The sequence below is a fragment of the Lontra canadensis genome, unplaced genomic scaffold, assembly GCF_010015895.1.
Source record: "Lontra canadensis isolate GAN:19392208 unplaced genomic scaffold, GSC_riverotter_1.0 scaffold88, whole genome shotgun sequence".
In the NCBI taxonomy this organism is placed as follows: Eukaryota; Metazoa; Chordata; class Mammalia; order Carnivora; family Mustelidae; genus Lontra; species Lontra canadensis.
This window is the reverse complement of record NW_022631082.1, coordinates 6,636,574-6,654,336: the sequence shown is the minus strand read 5'-3', so window position 1 is coordinate 6,654,336 and position 17,763 is coordinate 6,636,574. Positions and strand designations below refer to the sequence as shown.

At 54.1% G+C, this 17,763-nt stretch overlaps 2 protein-coding genes across 5 annotated transcripts in view; one reads left to right on the top strand and one right to left on the bottom strand.

Moving 5' to 3' along the window:
- Positions 1-8,462, bottom strand: part of MAST1 (microtubule associated serine/threonine kinase 1) — a 30,951-nt gene extending 22,489 nt beyond the window's left edge. For 2 of the 3 annotated variants that reach the window (XM_032884137.1, XM_032884139.1), the window contains exons 1-3: positions 3,950-4,106; positions 2,262-2,350; positions 1,674-1,749 (exon numbers count right to left, since the gene is read on the bottom strand). In XM_032884137.1, the coding sequence (XP_032740028.1) occupies positions 1,674-1,749; positions 2,262-2,350; positions 3,950-4,032 (248 nt within the window). In that variant the 5' untranslated portion in view covers positions 4,033-4,106. Of the gene's footprint in view, positions 1-1,673; positions 1,750-2,261; positions 2,351-3,949; positions 4,107-4,285; positions 4,318-8,358 lie in introns of those variants that run through there. The other variant, XM_032884138.1, reaches the window with a different exon arrangement.
- Positions 1,437-16,132, top strand: RTBDN (retbindin). 2 transcript variants are annotated; one of them, XM_032884140.1, is made up of 7 exons: positions 1,437-1,584; positions 6,204-6,584; positions 12,911-13,101; positions 14,285-14,351; positions 14,466-14,576; positions 15,047-15,143; positions 15,691-16,132. In XM_032884140.1, exons 3-7 carry the CDS (start codon positions 12,933-12,935, stop codon positions 15,916-15,918), a joined length of 672 nt encoding a protein of 223 aa, XP_032740031.1. In that variant the 5' UTR covers positions 1,437-1,584; positions 6,204-6,584; positions 12,911-12,932; the 3' UTR covers positions 15,919-16,132. The 2 variants fall into 2 exon arrangements, with proteins under 2 accessions (XP_032740031.1, XP_032740032.1); XM_032884141.1 differs by lacking the exon at positions 1,437-1,584 and having other exon boundaries at positions 6,189-6,584.
- The last annotated feature ends 1,631 nt before the right edge of the window (positions 16,133-17,763 follow it).

Sequence of the window (17,763 nt, the reverse complement as noted above, 5' to 3'; positions counted from 1 at the left end):
GTGCTCTGTCTGAGATTTCAAAAGGGCCTCAGAGCCAAGGGGGTAACAAGGAAGTCTTCCAGGTAGGTACCGGGGAATCTCAACAGTTACGCCCCATGAGAAAGCACTCAGAGTGAGACCACTTGAGTCTTCTCAGAGAAGAAAGGCCCCTCCCTCAAACACACACACACACCCCATCACTCTCATGGCCACAGGTACCAGTGTTATTGCGACAAGTGTGGTCAAGTTCACACACTGAGAGTCACACACATTCACACAGGACTCCTCAACACAAACACTCACATACACTTACTGTCCCATACATGCAAAATCAGATACACACTCACACACAAACACATGTACTTAGAGACCCAGTACTCACACTCTGACACAAAGACACGCACTCCCTCACGCCCATTCTACACTTCCTTGTTCGCACAGACGCATTCAAGAACCCTCACGCACTCAGTCACACATTCAAACTCCCACACAGCCACACATTCATTCACACGCCCACCAGATTGCACACTCACAGGGAGACATTCATGGAAGGGCACGCTCCCTCACATATTCACACACGTTTAACAAGGTACAGATAAACCCTCACACCCATGTCCACACCCATGTCCACACCCATGTTCACTGATGCACACCCCCATGGACACATGTGTAGGCACAAGCTGCCTCACATTTGCACAGTCTCACAAATTCATACTCACACATCCACATCGGCACACGGATTGCACATCACGGGGACACGCACTCCCAAGCGCGAGACTCGTCCCTTATTCCTCCCTCCAGGGAGTGTCCTCCCACCCAGCCCAGGCAACTGCATCAGCCCACCTTAGAGCCATTTTCTGGCTCCCTATTGCCCTCAGCTGAATTCCACAGCCAAGTGGGTCTTCCCCCACCCACCCCAGGGAGCTATCCTCTGTCCCCCACAGTCCTGTGTGAGTCCCACACCACAGCCTTCACCAGCCTTTGCGGTGACCCAGGTTTTCTGGAGTGCCACCCCAACTCAACTCCGAAGATAGAGACGGGGAGTCATTCACCTCTTATGCTCAATTCCCAGATCACAGCACATGTTCAGACAACGTTTTTAGAATGAATAAAGTTCAAAGAAAAAGAGAGCCTCCTGGTGACTCCCAGAAGTTTCTCCAAAACACATTGGATGAATCTTTCTGCTTCCAATTTCGCCAAAAGCCCGAGGAAATTAGCGACACTCCAGAAACCCTCAAAGACCCCAGTTAGGAAAACCCGAGATTCCTCCCCTTCGGCTCTCGAGAAATTGCCCCAGGTGCCCTTCCTCTTGTTGGAGACCGAGAGTCCCTCGGTGGGCATCATGAAGGCTGCGCTTGCGCACCTCATCTCCGCTCCCTGTCCTGTTGCTATGGTAACGCTCGGCCTGGAACTAGAGGCTAGGGAGACTGAGACCCTGGGCTCAGAGCGCAGGCGCTTTCTCTCCATGCAAAGGAAGTCCCACTCCTCCTCTGATTCCGGATGGGCGGTTGGCCCCGCCTTCTCATAGGCCCCGCCCCTATGGCCAGGCGCTTATTCCCGCTGGGACGTGGGGGCACTCTGCGGGTCCCTCGGGCCCTGGCTCAGGTGCAATTAGGCGGGGAACAGATGGTGGCCCAGACGGTGGGTCGGGAGGGTCCGGCCAGGGTTCTAGTGCCCTGGGGAGAGGGACTCACCTTCGGGAGGAGGCAAACGAGAAGTGGGCGGGGGTGTTGGGGGAGAAGTTGCGGGGGCTGTCCAGGGGACTGCTACCTGTGGCGGAAAGAGGGGGATCTTAAGGCTTGGTGTGGGAGACAATCCCACCAGGCCTTCCAATCCTCAAAGAGGGTTGCAAACAATAGCTCCTCCCCTCTTTAGTCTAGTCACACCTTCCATGAGTGGATCACGCCCCCTTAGCTGTGGTCCCGCCTCTCTAAGTTGTTTTGGTTACCAAGTCAGCCCAGCCCCACTCCAGTCCGGTTCCGTCTTCATCTGAGATGGCCTCGGTCCTCAGGTATGGTTCCTCCCTTCAGCCCCATCCCTTTTTAAATCTAGCCCCGTTTGGGCCTCTGCCCACCAATGCCTGTCCCTCAGCCGACTGACCAAGGCCACACAAGGATGGTCCCGCCCTTTGCCCAGTCCGGGTCCTCCTCTGTCCAGACTCGGCCCGGTCCTGCGGCACCGACACACCCTTTGACTGTGCCCCCTCCCCTCCCCCCGTGGCCACGCCCCTAACCGGTGGCCACACCCCCTCCGGTCTGGTCCACACCCACCACCTGTCTCACCCAGGTGTCCAGGCAGTGGGGAGTGGGGTCGCGGCAGCGTGGGCGAAGTGCTGGTCAGGATGAGGCTTTTCCGGTTACTGGTGCGGCAGCTGCAGGGAAGGCGAGGCAAGGGGACCGGGCCAGAGCACAGCCCAGTGAGTTTGTGAACCCAACCATCCACCTTCCCATCTCAGATCCCCACCTGTGTCCTATCTGTGGGTGCTTGGAAGTGCCTCCAGAGGATGGCTCAGAGGACATGCTAGAGGCCCCAGCATGTATGACCATGTGGGCACAGTGTCAGTCATGGAATAGTAGACATGTTGCCCATGCGACACCATTGGAGATACCAAGTGCCTGTGTAAGACTCTTTGGGGCTTCACATGACATTCCCTGCATGTATCCACATGTGGTACCCAGGGTGTGGGCTCAGCACTGGGTTGGATTTATCTCATAAGATACAACCTGTACTTTTGTGCGTCTGTGTGACACGGTGTGCAATGCCACTTGTCCGTGGCTAGATGTGCCATCGTGGGCTGTACCCCATATGTGCATGATTTCTGCTACATGTGTCTACGCCTTTGTTCGGCATTCTAAGTCTATGTGATATCCTGTCCTTGTGTATGTGACATTCACCACGTGTAACGAGTGGTATCTATTGTGTCCGAGTTTCACACCTTGTGATACTGGGCATGTTTGAACCTGCCACCATGTGTGGTGTTCCCTAAATTAGTCTCCCATGTGATAACGTGCAACACTGTGTCTCTCTATCTCTGCAAGATTCCCTGTGTCACGTATTCTGCATCCGTGTAATACCGCATGTGACATGCTTAGGTGATATGATGTGCTGTGACATAGTTAGGTGCATGGATGTCTTTGCCATACATATGTATGTGTGCATCTTGGATGCCTGAATCCTGTGTGTGTGTGTGTGTGTGTGTGTGTGTGTATCACCACGCATGTGACATGTTACTGGGTGTACACAGCACTGTAGCTGTGGGCTTATTCGTCTGTGTGTGACACTGGTGGTCCCCCTGTGTGTCTGGGCATGACTCAGACCTATGGCCACTGCATGCGTGATGGCTCCAGGGTGTATCTGGGCCACTGGGGCTGTAGTGTGTGTATGTGTGTGACATCATGTCCTACGTGACGCTGTGTGTCACTATTTTCTTTATGAGGCTGTATTCTTGGTGGGGGGGTAGTTTGTGCTTTGATAAAGCCCCCCCTTCCCCTCTGCCCCTCAGGGTCCCAGCTTCTGAAGACAGAGCCCCCAGCCCCTCCATTGCCCTCACCCCCCACCACAGTGACGGAGCATATTAGCGAGGCCAGGAACACGCGGCATGGGGGGCGGGGGGAGGCCAGGCTGCGGCTATTGTTCCGAGGGTGCCAAGTCCCCCACCCTCCCCTTCTTCCCCTACCCCCACTGGGTTGCCGGAGCCCGCAGCGCCAGTAGACAAAGGCGCCTCAACCCCCCACCCGGCGCAGCCTCCTCCCCCCCCCACCCCGCGGCCGTCCTCTCCGGCATACAGTCCCCCCAGTCTCGGCCCACACAGTCCCCAATTCAGCCCCCTCCCCCGTAGGAAGGGGCAGCACGGGCACCTCTGGCGCTGCTGGACCGGGTGCAGCATCCCGGGCCCCGCCCTGCGGCAGCGGCCAGAGGGACGGCTTTGGTGGGGAGGGCCGGGTCAAGGTCTGAGGGATGGGGGTTCTACCTCTTGGTGCGGCGGAACATACTGCCGCCAGGGAAGGAGGGCATCGAGAAATTGGAAAGCGCGGTCCAGAGAGAGTCAGACATGACCCGGCGGCGGCGACATGGTGGCAGGTGCGGCAGTGGCGGCGGCAACGCGGGGAGCAAGCGCGCGGGGCGGAGGCTGGAGCCGCAGCGGGTAGGGGAGGGCGGGGGAAGGGAGGGCCGTGCCACTGCAGCCTGCCGGAAGGGGGCGCTCCTGTGCACCAGTGGGCCAGGCCCCGCCCGCGCGCGCCCCTGGCGCCCCCACCCTGGCTCGCGAAGGGACGGCCAGCCCTGTGCATCTTTCCCCCAGGCTCACCTGCTGCTTTTCCGGGGCAGAGGCAAATCCTTCTGGAAGGCAAAGGGGCAAAAGGATGAGGTCAGCGAGGACCAGCAGCTGCTGTCTGCAAGCCCTGTCACCCCCTGGAGGAGCAAATGTTGGGTGGGACGAGCCCCTCATCAGCAACCTCACCTGCACCCTTCCTTATGCCCGGAAAGCAGGGCTCTTTGGAGGAGAAGGTGCCAGAGTGATTTCTCTCCCGACCCCAGAGACAAGCCTGTACAAAGCCCCAAACAGGACTCCCGAGTTGACATCTCAATGTGCATTTGTGCAAAGGAAACAAGAGCCTATTTGAAAATATTTCTTGAACGCCTCTTGTATGCCAGGCCCTGTCCTAGGCACTGCGGACACAGCAGCGAATGAGAGAAAAATTCCTGCCTTTTTGGGACTGGCATTTAGAGAAGGGAAGCATACAATACACAAGACTAATATAGAAGTGAACAAGCTAAGTTTAAGTATTCATAAGTATCATGAATAAAACTAACATGATGTGAGGGGAAAATGCAAGGAGAAGGAAAAGATGGTCAGAGGGCTGCTCTAGGGAAATGACCTTTAAGACAGTTGTTGAAAAAATAAAAGCCAACCGTGGGAGGCTTTGTGGAAAGAGCATTCGAGATAAAGGGAACTGCAAAGGTCCCAAGGGAGACAGGAATGAACTTGGCATGCTCAAGCATGAAAGGTTGAATGAATGAATGACTCCACACCCCATCCCAAGGGTTCTATCCCACTCCCAGCCAGATTCAGTGTTGAAGGTGAGGTAGTTAGGATGGCTCAAAACTAAAACTGGAAATGGGAATTAGATGATGGCTAAGAGGTCTTTTTGATCTGGTGTGATGATGATAATTGCTAAATATTAACTTTTTTTTTTAAGATTCTACCCATTTGGGGGCTCCTGGGTGGCTCAGTGGCTCAGTGGGTTAAAGCCTCTGCCTTCGGCTCAGGTCATGATCCCAGGGTCCTGGGATCGAGCCCCACATCGGGCTCTCTGCTCGGCAGGGAGCCTGCTTCCTCCTCTCTCTCTGCCTACTTGTGATTTCTGTCTGTCAAATAAATAAATAAAATCTTAAAAAAAAAAAAGATTCTACCCATTTATTTGACAGAGATCACAAGTGGGGGGGGGGGGGGGGGGTGCAGGCTCTCTGCCGAGCAGAGAGCCTGATGCAGGGCTCAATCCCAGGACCCTGGGATCATGACCTGAACCGAAGACAGAGGCTCAACCCACTGAGCCACCCAGGCGCCCCGCTAAATATTAAAAGTATGTTTCCACACCAGAGGAAGGTTGTGTTCTGTTTGTCAAGCACTCAGGAAGCCACTACAGAGATCAGAAGTTATGGAATTCGGTGCCCTTTCCCAGGAGAGCAGTGGGGAAAGGGAGTGTTACCTTCCAGTCTGTTTTCTGTCCACAGGCCAAAGTGAATAAAGGAGGTTGGGTGGAGGAGCCACAGAGGGAAAGATTCTAGTGAGGGTTTCAAAAGCATTTTGGTGGGTACTCCAACATGGGGAAAATAAGGGACATTCTAGATCCTTTCTAGGATCTCCTGACAGCAGAAAGCCCTGGGCTCAAATCCCTGCTTTGCCTCTTATAACCTTGGCAAATGACCTCCCAACAGTCCATTTCTCCTAGAGGATTCTGTGAACTGATTCAGGTGCCTGGCACCTTAGCATGATGCCTGGTACACAGTAAGCACTCAATAAATATTAGGTCATAGGAACAGGAGTTATTGTGAATGGACATGCTCCATGAAAGAGGATGGGCCAAAGGGACCTCCCACTCCCATGTACAGAGGATACACATACGGTTGGAGTCAAAGAGAACGCTGTCCAGGTTGGGCAGCCCTGCCTTCCTGAGCCACGGATGACCAGAAATCCATTCCAGGTTTTCTCTCTGTTTTTGCAGGATCAGTTTGAATGAGCCTCGGCTAGCCGGCTGGGCGGGACGACTGCAATGGCCCAAGCGAAATCTAGACCTGGATTTTCCGGCCACGGAGCCCAGGATTCCAGATCCGGGTACACTCAGCCTTCGAGGGTAAGCCCCTGGGGTTCCTTTAAACACCTCCCGGAGAAGTCCTGGAACCTAGCTCCATTTGCTAGCGCCCCTAAACATCCTAGAGTCTAAGAAAAGGGCAAACTGGAGCTGTAGAGGATTTGGATCCTCAACGTCAGAGTAAAGAGACGCCACCTCCATCACGAGCTGCAGAGCCGCTCAGCCAAGCGGATTCTGCTTCTCCCTGGGATTGATGGACGGCGCTGTGGACAGGGCTTTCGAACTCAGGATGCTGTAAGTATATACGATCCCACCTGCACACAGTTGGGGGCCCTCGGGCGCTCCGCCGTTGTGAAACAGCTCCTAAAGGGTTGCATCAGTGTGTGAGGATGTATCCAAGGCAGTGAAGTGGTTAACCCTGCCAGAGGGGAAGAGGTAGGGGCAGGACTCCGGAGGGTAGCCTGGCCCAGAAGATGCCTCAGGAAGGAAGGGTGGGGGAGTGGGCGGATCCCGGGCTGGGGGCGGAGCCTTGAGGAAGAGATGGAAGGCCCGCGTGGCGCTGAGCCAATGGGAGTAGGCGCCGGCCCGGAGGGCGGGAACACACCCCCTTGCAGGCCCCGCCCCTTTCCGCCCTTTTCCAGGGGACCCGACCGCGCGGAACCAGACTGGCTGCTTCAGCACCTGCTCTGGCTTTGCCGCTTCTCCCTCCCTTTTGTCAGAACCTCTTCTCCCACTCCAGCGCTAAGATGAGGTGGGAATCCAGAGGAGACTTCGAGAGCCCAAGGCTCTTAGATGGAGCCATCTGGGTTCTGTCTGAAAGCAAATTAGTTTTTCCAACCCAGGTCTGGCTCCCGCATCATCCAGACTACCTGGGAAGTCCTTCCTATCATCTGACTCAGATTTTTCCTGCTGCAATGACCGGTCAGTTAACCTTGGTCTCCAACCTCAGGGATAGTGTGGGTTAGAGGAGTCCTGAAATGGACATGGCCCTGGGGGAGGGTTTGAATCTTCCCCTTTTTTCAAGCTCCAGGCTAGGTATGTAGCTTAGAGTCTGGGGCCACCTAGGCTTTATCTAAACTCTTCCAGATTATTTAGCGTGGGTCTGGGCTCCAAGAAGCCTCACAAGGACCAGACCCCAGGCAGGCCTTGGGGTGAAGCTTTGATCAGTTTCCTTGCTGGGGTCAGTTTAAGAGCAACATCGAACCTTCCTATTATCCCTTAGAAGCGCACGAGGAAGATAGTAGAGGAGAACCCTTTTCAGCCTGAGTCCCCACCCATCCTGAAGGTGGCAGTTCCTGAAGCCTGGATTTCCCCACACTCCACAATCCTCAGTGTCCCACTCTGTGCAGTGGACTCAGTCCCGCGCCTGCGCAGCCTAGAGACCAGTATCTTCTAAGGCTGCAAGGAGCTAAAAATCGCTCCCGCCCACCCACAAGCTGGGCTGGACTTGAGGATCTCGAGGCGGTGGGGCGGGGAGGGGGGGCGGATGGGTAGTGAAAGGAGGGGGAATGAAGAGTGAGGAGGGAGGCTGTCTAGGGTGTCTGTCCAATTAGGGCAGTAGGAAGAATCCTGGTGGCCGGGCAGATGCATGGAGGTCGCAGGGGTTCCCCACGCCTCAGAAAGGGGTTCCTAGGGTAGAAAGGGGAGACGCTGCAGCATAAACATGTTTACGGCCTCTGCAGCGCCGGTGGCCCCGAGGGGCGCGAGCCCTGGGGCAATAACTTTGCTCTGCGCCCCCTCACCCCTAGCCTGGCGTTGCGCCAGGGCGATGACTTCGGTCCCAGCCCCCTCCTCCTCCGGAGGACCAGGTGCCCCTCAGGGCTATCCTCGAGGGGGAGCGCTAGGCTGCACCCCTCCGTCAGCTCCCTGGATCCCCGGGCGGCGCCTGAGGGGCGGGGTCGCCAGCGCGGCGGGACGCGCGGCTACAGTGTTCCCCTCTGGTAGCATCCCGAAGCCGTGGGAGGGGGCGCCCCGGCTGGCCCGGGCGCAAGTTCTCTCGCCCCCTGCCGGGCCCCGCCTCAGGACGCCGACCCCTTCCCCACCACCCGGGACCCGGCCCGCCGCGTACCTGCAGCCTCCGGCGGCGGATCAGGCCCGAATCGTCCATGGCGGCGGCGGCTTCGGCCCCGGGGAGGGAGGAGGGAGGTGGCGGCGGCGGCGGCGGCGGGAGGAGGGAAGAGGGAGGGAGTGAGAAGCCGCGGGGACCGCGGCGGCGGCGGCGGCGGCGGCGGCGGGTGGGGGGGGCCTGGGGGGTGGTGGGGGCGGAGCAAAGTGGGGCGGACCCGGCGCCGTCACTGCGTCTGGGCGCCCGAGCCTGGCCTCGGCCAAGGCTGCCCGCGCTGCGGGGTGGGAGGGGGCAAGCGAGGGAGGAGCTTCCCTATGTCCCCAAGGGAGTCAAGCTACGGAGATACCCCTATAAGTAGAGCCACCCCAGGGGAGAGACATGCCCATGGGTAGACCTCCAACCCAAGAAACACCCAAGGGAGACATTCTCACTAAAATTATTCCTTATGCGGATACCCACCCCTCCCCTCAGCGACCCCCTCAGGGAGACTCATTCCCACGGGTTGATAGTCTCCACCCGAGGTCCTCTTCAATCAGAAACTCCCCTCTCGCCCTGAAAATCATTCCTAAGGCAGATGGTCTCTGAGAGGTAGCGCTTCTTCTCAAAGCCCCCTGCCGCCCCCAAGAAGAGACACTTCCTCAGAGAAAAATCCCCACGGGTGACATTTTCCTTGGAGAGCCTGGTAAAGATAGCCCCAAAGAAAGACCCACTAAAAACCATATTCTCTGTGGGAAATTGTTCCCACCCACGAGACCCTCACATCCTGAAGAGATACATTCTTACAGAGTGACATTTGCATTGAGGACACCCATCCTCAAGGGAGTTGTTCCCACAGACAAACATTTTGCCTGCATATACCGCCCCCCTTCCCAGTCAGAGCCTCCTCGGGGAACGCCCCTCTAACGACCCCCTCCCTCACCGTCAGGATTAAGTAGCCAGGTCAGGCTGGGCTGTATTTATAGGACCGATTAGTGGTAGTTTGGGAGGGGGGGCAGCTGACGCGATTTTCACACACACACACCCGCAGTGTTCCTATAGCTGAGACCAAGCCGACCATGCTTCCCAGAGTTAGTGTGGAAAGCATCAGTGACCTCCCCACTCTAGGCATTAGGGGACAGGGTGGGGAGGGGGCGACCGGAAAGCCCTGGAGGGCGCGGTCACTGGGCGGGAGCGACCCCTGCCGGTCAATGAGTGCGACGACAAGGTCTAGGTCCAGGTGTTCCCCAGACATTTGTTTCCTCATCTCTGCGCCTTTGCCTGAGTTATCTCAGTGTTTCTCTCTGTCTCTGTTTGTCCGCATGTTTGTTTGCCATCCCGCTAAGTCTATTCTTCGAACTTCTCTGTCAAAGTCCCAGACTCCGCTCTTGTCGCCCCTTCTAAAGCAAGCTGTCTCGGGAGCTCTCCGTGGTGCTGATCTCACACGCTCCTGTCCGCGGTGCTGAATTCCGAGGGCGGGTTTGGGGGCTGAGGTCAGGGGAGGGGAAGGGTTGGCAGGAGGCACAGCCCAAAGACTGGACATATATGACACACGAGCACCCTGTACTACCCAAAATGGACTAGGGGAAGGCTAGATCCATTAGGTCTTGGTTGCTGACGCCTATAGGACATCACTGTGTGGGTACCCCTGGAGGGGCCAGGAGACAGGACCTTCTGATTCGTTAATTTACTCAACAAGTGCTGAGCACCTACTGTGTACAAAGTAGTGTTTTGAGATCTGGGAGTTCCTCAGTGAAAGAGACAAAACAAAAACTCTGCATTAGCCTGAGAAGGGAAAGAGAATTGTGGTAGTGGTCATTGCTCACAAAAACACATATGCACACACTACAAGCACAGGTACACACACACACTGCAAACATACACACAAACACGAACATACCAACACATGCTCAGGAAACAGACTCACATACACATAGTCACACGCTGCAAATATGTACTCCTCAAAAATACACACACATACACATTCTCAGCAAACACAGACTCACACACAAACACACATACACGTTTCCAAATATGCACTTAGCAAACGCAGACACACTGAATCGTATGCAAACACAAAAACACAGAATACAGACAGATAATGAGCAAACACAGGCACACACAAACACATATACACATAAACTCATGCTCTGCAAAGACACACACATGCAAGCACCTACTGAGAAAACAGACATACACACACTCAGCAAATGCAGACACACACAAGTAACATGTACACTCAACAGACACAAGCACACACACATAATACAAAAACCAAGAGAAGCTCAGCTACACACAAACTCTCACCCAACACACAGACACAGTATCCTACCCACACAACACATGGACACACATATACACTCACATACACACTACAGGACTGCTCGTCTCGCCAGGGTCTCCCACTAGAATGTAAGCTCTTGGAAGGTGAATTTTTTAGAAGATTTTATTTGAGCACCTGGGTGGCTCCATTGGTTAAACAATTGCCTTCCGCTCAGGTCATGATCCCAAAGTCTTGGATTGAGTCCCGCATCAGGCTTCCAGCTCCACCGGGAGTCTGCTTCTCCTTCTGATCTTCTCCCCTCTCATGTTCTCTCTCTCAAGTAAATAAATAAAATCTTTTTTAAAAAATATTTTTAAGGGGTGCCTTGGTGGCTCAGTGGGTTAAAGCCTCTGCCTTCGGCTCAGGTCATAATCCCAAAGTCTTGGGATTGAGTCCCACATCAGGCTCCCAGCTCCACAGGGAGTCTGCTTCTCCTTCTGATCTTCTCCCCTCTCATGTTCTCTCTCACTGTCTCTCTCTCATATAAATAAATAAAATTTTTTTTAAATTAAGGGGCGCCTGGGTGACTCAGTGGGTTAAAGCCTCTGCCTTCAGCTCAGGTCATGATCCCAGTGTCCTGGGATCAAGCCCAGCGTCGGGCTCTCTGCTCAGCGGGGCTCCTGCTTCCCTTCCTCTCTCTGCCTGCCTCTCTGCCTACTTGTGATCTCCGTCTGTCAAATAAATAAAAACTTAAAAAAAAAGATTTTAAAAAAGATTTTATTTATTTATTTGTCAGAGAGAGAGTGAGTGCACACAAGTGGGGAGTAGCAGGCAGAGGAAGAAGCAGGCTCCCTGCTGAGCAAGGAGCCTTAGGCAGGAAGGACTTGATCCCAGAACCCTGGGATCATGATCTGAACCAAAAACAGATGCTTAACTGACTGAACCACCCAGGCATCCCAAGGTTGAGGTTTTCATTTCTTGATCACTACTGCATCCCCTGAACCTGACACACAATAGGTGCTCCATAAACATTTGTTGAATGAATAGATGAGTTGAGAGAACGTTTGCAAAAAACTCACATTCACAGAAACTGCAGAGGAACACACACACACACACACACACACACACACGCGCGTTTCAGATACAGACACACCCTCTCCACACAGGTCAACACCCCCTTGTTCACTAATGGTCACCATTCATGGTCAACAGCATTTATCCACTGACTCATCCACAATATTTTCACAGGATGGCCATCCTGACCCTACATACCCCCCCCTCACATTTATTATATCTTACCCAATTTGACACACTTGGCTTGGAACACATAAAGACTTCCTCACCCAGATTTTGAATACACACACACACACACACACATACAACCAGTCAACCAAGAGACACACATACTATACCCTCACACAACAAACATACACTCTCTCCACACACACAGACACACAAACACACTTTCATCCAACACACATACACATAGAGTTTAAGCCATCATCTCAACATAAAGGTCAATGCAAAGATATATACAAAGCAGTCCCAGGTCCCCTGGCCTTTGGTCAGTTGGAGCAGGGGGTGGGGCAATGGGAAACTCCTCCTCTGCATCAAACCACACCCCTTTGGCCGCCACTCTTTCCTGCACTTGACCCTGCCGTGTCTCAGCAGCACCCTAGACAACCGTCCAGTTAACAGGTGAGGGGTGGCCAGAGGGGACAGGGGAGGGGAGGGAGTTGTCTTGTCTCCACAGACCCTCAGCTTCCCCTACCGTACAGCTTTAGAACCCCAGTGGCAAAACTAGAGTCCTGCCACAGCCAAGCTTGGCTCCGAAGGACCAGCTCTGGTGGCAGCCCCTAAGCCGATTGTGGGCCTAGAGAAGGTGACCATGAGAGGGGCCAGCACGGATCAAGAGGGAGGGAGGAGACTGGGCAGAAGAGAGAGAGGAATTACTGGACAGAAGAGAGAGATTGAAAGAGCTGGGGAGTCCCTTTAGTTCTGAAGACAGAGGGGATCACCTAAGGGCCAACAGGGTGGGAGACCCTGCTGGGTGTGAGGGGGAGGGGCACCACGGTCCAGCTAGAGGAGGGGGCCCTTGGGCCTAAAGGGAGGGGACATGAGTCTGATGGGTGAGAAGGGACTCCTGGGTCAGAGGCAGGACTTGATGATCCCCTGGGATTTGAAGGTTCTTGATCATTGCCTCCCCATCAACTGCTCATTCTCTGCTCTCCCTGGCACTGTCTCCTGGGTCCACATCAGGAGGGTACAACCCTGAGCTCCCAGATAGAGTCAGCCAAACCTTACCCCATACCCCAGCTGATTCTTGTCTCAGGTGGACATGGCCTGCAGGGGCCACACTCGACCCAAGGGCCTGACCTGGGCCCTAGGACTGACCCTGGCTTGGATCCTGCTGGGAGCCTGTGGAGGAAGCCGCCCACTCCCAGCTATGTCCCGGAGACACCACAGGCTGGCAGCCGATCTTGGCACAAGCCAGCTGCACCTTGCAGGTGAGCACTCCAGACCCTGCCTAACCTCCAACACCTAAGAAATCCCATTTCACCATAGCAATACCAGAATCTCCTTATGAGAGGGGCTTGGGGTGACACGTGTGGGGGAAGATGGGGAGTCAGGGCTTGTGCTAAAGAATGGTAGTTAAAGGGGCACCTGGATGGCGCAGTCGGTTCGGTTAAGCTTCTGCCTTCAGCTCAGGTCATGATCCCAGGGTCCTGCTTCTCCCTCTCCCCCCGCCTGCCATTCCCGCTGCTTGTGCTCTCTGTGTGTGTGTCAAATAAATAAACAAAATCTTAAAAAAAAAAAAAAAAAAAGAATGGTAGTGGGGCACCTGTGTAGCTCAGTCATTAAGTGTCTGCCTTCGGCTCAGGTCACGATCCCAGCATCCTGGGATCTAGTCCCTCATCTGGCGCCCTCTCAGCGGGGAGCCTGTTTCTCCTTCTCCAGCTTCCTCCTGCTTGTGTTCCCTCTCTTGCTACCTCCCTCCGTCATAAATAAATAAAAATCTAAAAAAAAAAAAAAAAAAAAAAAAAAAAAAAGGGAAGGGCACCTGGGTGGCTCAGTGGGTTAAGCCTCTGCCTTCCGATCAGGTCATGATCCCAGGATCCTGGGATCGAGCCCCACATCAGGCTCTCTGCTCAGCAGGGAGCCTGCTTCCCCCTCTCTTTCTGCCTGCCTCTCTGCCTACTTGTGATCTCTGTCTGTCAAATAAATAAATAAAATCTTAAAAAAAAAGGGGGGGGAATATTCGTTAAAGTGCACAGATTCTGGAGTCAGACTTCCTGGATTCAAATCCCAAACCCAGGTCTGCCACTTCATAACTGGTTGATTCTGAGCAAGTCACTTACCTCTCTGGGCTTCTTGTAGACCCTTAAAAAGGGGGAAAAAAATAATAGACCTACCTCATTAGGGGTATTGTAAAGCGGTATATGTAAGTATATGAAAACATACCATTATCAGGGACATAATTAAGCTGATTATGATAAACTATTATTATTATTCGAAATTGCATTTGTGTCCCAAGAGAAGTGTCTTTATTTAAGTTTAATGTTTGGGCGGCACTGACATAACTGGGGTTATGTTCAGGGGACCCCCATGCCTTGCTTCCCCAATCCTGAGGATACAAGACCCTAACTCACAGGAGTCCCCTTCTCCATGCTCCTATTGTCCTATTGTCAGAGATGGACACACCAGAGGCATTGGACCCTGGGATGGCCCCAGAACGCTGTGGGGACCCGAGCCCCGGGTGAGTACGGTACTCGCCAGCCTTTCCTTGTGTTCGTTGCTCCAGTTAACCCTGCCAGGGACCACCGCCCTTGCGCATCCTGACCCAAATGATCCTCTCTTTCCCGATGTTCAGGTGCGAATCCTTTCTGGGACACCTCCAAGTTGCCCTCCACAGTCGCTTCCGCCTGCTGTTACTGGGGATACGCCAGGCGCAGCCGCTCTGTTCCGAGCTCTGCGATGTCTGGTATGGGAGGCGGGGCGCGAGGGGCGTGTCCTATGGTTTGGGCGGGACCAAAGGCCGGATGGGCAGTTTCCTCGGCCTAGTGTTTGAAGGGGTGTGGCCTGCCTCCAACAAGGCCAAGGTCTAAACTGGAGGCCTAGCGTTTAGAGGCCAGATGGAAAGGGGCGGGGCCTGTAAAGGACGTGGCATTTGAGGTTGGCTGTACCGAGGCGACACCTTCCATAGACCTGGGCTTTTAAGGGGCGGGGCCTCCTGATAGAAAAGAGATGCTAAGAAGGTGGGGAATGCAAGGGGCTGGCCGAAGTCTGTTGGGATGAGGTCAGCTGTGCCAGGGCCCTGGGTATGTGTGGAGAATATAGGGCAGGGTGATCTGGGGGCGGGATATACACGAAGCGAAGACTTGGAGGGCTGGAAACCCGCTAGGACGCGACTGCGGAGACTTTACCCACTTTCTCTCTACACACCATCCACAGGTTTGCCACATGTGAAAGCGATATTACCTGCGGCCCGACTTGGCTCCCAATCCTAGAAAAGAGGGGCTGTGAGCCTGGCTGCCCTACCTATGAGCAGGTGAGCTTGAGATAGAGGTGCAGGAGAGAGACCTCCACTTACTATGTTCTATCTTAACCCGCCTAGGCCCCAGGGTCCTGACTGATACTCCCAAGGCCCCTGCTCCCACCCTTCCCCCGTCCGCACCCCAATCTCCATAATGGGATAAGTCTGTAAGCTCTGGATTTGGCCTCCCCAAGGCGCCATCTCTGCTCTAGGCCCATCCACAATTACCCCTGGAAGACCCAGAAGCTCAGATCACCTTCCCTAAGGCCTCAGCCTTAATCTGGCCCTCCCCCACCCCAACCATGAGACCCAGTAAAAATAACTCGCCCTCCCAGGACTCGGTTCCTGTTATGGCCCCGCCCCCACACTCTCCGTAGGACCCAAAGTGAGTACTTGCCCACCCCTAGACGGCACCTCTACACCGGACCCTACTTGCAAAGTCCGGGATTTTCCTTTTCCAAGGCCGTGCCCCTCAGCCCTCCCTCCCCTCAGCCCGAAGGCCACGCCCCCAGAAGTACCTGGGCTCCGCCCACTCGGACCCTAAGTCCACCCCCTCCCCCAGACCTTCGCTGACGGGGCGGAACTTTGCCGCTCGGTTCTGGGCTACGCGATGCCGGTGGCAGCTCCTGGCGCCGGTCACTGCCTCAACATTTCCACCTCGGTACTGCCGGGTTCCAGACAGGAAGGGAAGGCCCGAGAAATCACCTTCCTGCGTGCCCGCCGCTCACGCACCTGGATCCTGGATGCCGCGGGCAGCGGGAGTGGCAGTGGAAGCGGCAGCGGCCCCTAGGGAGCGCTGGGCCTTGGTTGGGAGATGGGAGTCCCTTCCCCTGACCCGGCCCCTCAAGATACCCAAAGCTCCACCTCTCTCCCGCTCTGCCTTCTAGTTTCCAGAGCCCTGTCTCTCCTTCCTGGAGTCCCAGACACTCGCCCTTCTCCAGGTGACTAGACAAAGAATCCAACTCTAGCTCATCTTCCCCTCTCCTCCCTGAATAAAGTCTCCAACTAGAGCACTGTGATGTGGCTGCTTCTTGGGGAACTAGGTGGCAAAATAGCTTGCAGAAAGTGATCGGTGTCTAACTTCAGATCCTCAGGTCTCACAGTTAGCAAGTGATACACACCAGCATGTAAATGACAGCCTGTATTCTGAGCACTTTCACAACTCGGAATATCCAGGTGTCAGAAATGGAGAGGGGTCCAGAAGAGGGGCTGACGAGGGCAAGAGCTACGCTCCCCACTGTGTGCCATCAGGCACGTGAGGAAGCTCCTTGACTTGTGTAGACCTCAAGACAAACTTCATGGCCCTCCCTCTGATTAAGTCGACCCAGCAGTTGCTGGCATGATCTCCCCATCATTATTTCTTCCTCCCTTTTCTTCCAAATCCCAGTTCCTGATGTAAGACAAAGAACTTGACTCAGATTTCAAATTTGGGATGTAAGTGCTACTCCTGATCCTGCTCTTATCCAAAAGCCTTAGGACAGCCCATTTCCTCACCAGGAAAACAGGGGAAATGTGCCTTTTAGTTCTATTCAATCGAATAAGATTGATGGATGGCGCCTGTACCCAGACACAGCTGTGATAGACCAGGTCCATTCTCTGTCCTCAGGGAAGAGGGAAATCTGTAAGAGAAGAGCCTCACTGGGAGAATAGCAGATAGGCCTCTTTCAACTGCAAGAGACAAACTCAGTTCAATGCACATTTAGCCAACAGTGAGAAGTTTCAGGAATGGCTGTATCTAGGTCCTTAAATGATGTTAGGAATCTACTTGTATTTTTCTCTCTCTCCCTCTCTTTTTAAAAGATTGTATTTATTTATTTATTTGACAGACAGAGATCACAAATAGGCAGAGAGGAAGGAGCGGGGCAGGGGGAAGCAGGGTCCCCGCTGAGCAGAGAGCCCGATGTGGGGCTCGATCCCAGAACCCTGAGATCATGACCTGAGTCAAAGGCAGAGGCTTAAGCCACTGGGCCAACCAGGCACCCCTTTATCTTTCTCTTGACTATACTACCGGATAGGATCTCCTCGCAACAGCAAAGATGGGACCAGCAACAACATGATTCCGTGGTTAAAATAGGCCTATTTCTCTGTAAAGCCAGCAACATTTCCAGTGCTGGCACTCAGTGACCCTGCCTCATCGTGAGCCCATCACCAAACCAATCACTGTCCCCAAAGGAATGCTGTGCTCTCGATGGCCTGATGTGGGTCATGGGCTTGTGCCTGAAGGCCCAAGGTAGGGTCAGTTCCATCTGAACTGCATGGACTGAGGATGGTGGAGAGCTGCTCCCAAAGGAAAATCAGGTGCTGGGACCCAAAGGGAAAGGAGTGCTGGGGAGGGAATCAAGATATATGGGCCATAGAGACGTGGCTATGACCTGACTCTGGAGTAGGTCCACCTGGGTTCACATCTCTGTTCTACCACATACTCATGCCACAACTTTATCAATGTTTCCCAATCACTCTGTTTCTTTATCAAATGGGGAGAATTGTTCCTCTCCTAGGGTTGTTGGGATTAAATTAATTAAATTAAATTAAAATTAATTAAATGAGCGAATGCAAATTGTTCTGGTTATACATTGCTGTGTAGCAACTCCAAACTTAGTGGTAGAAAACAGCAATCATTATTCTTTCTGGGTTC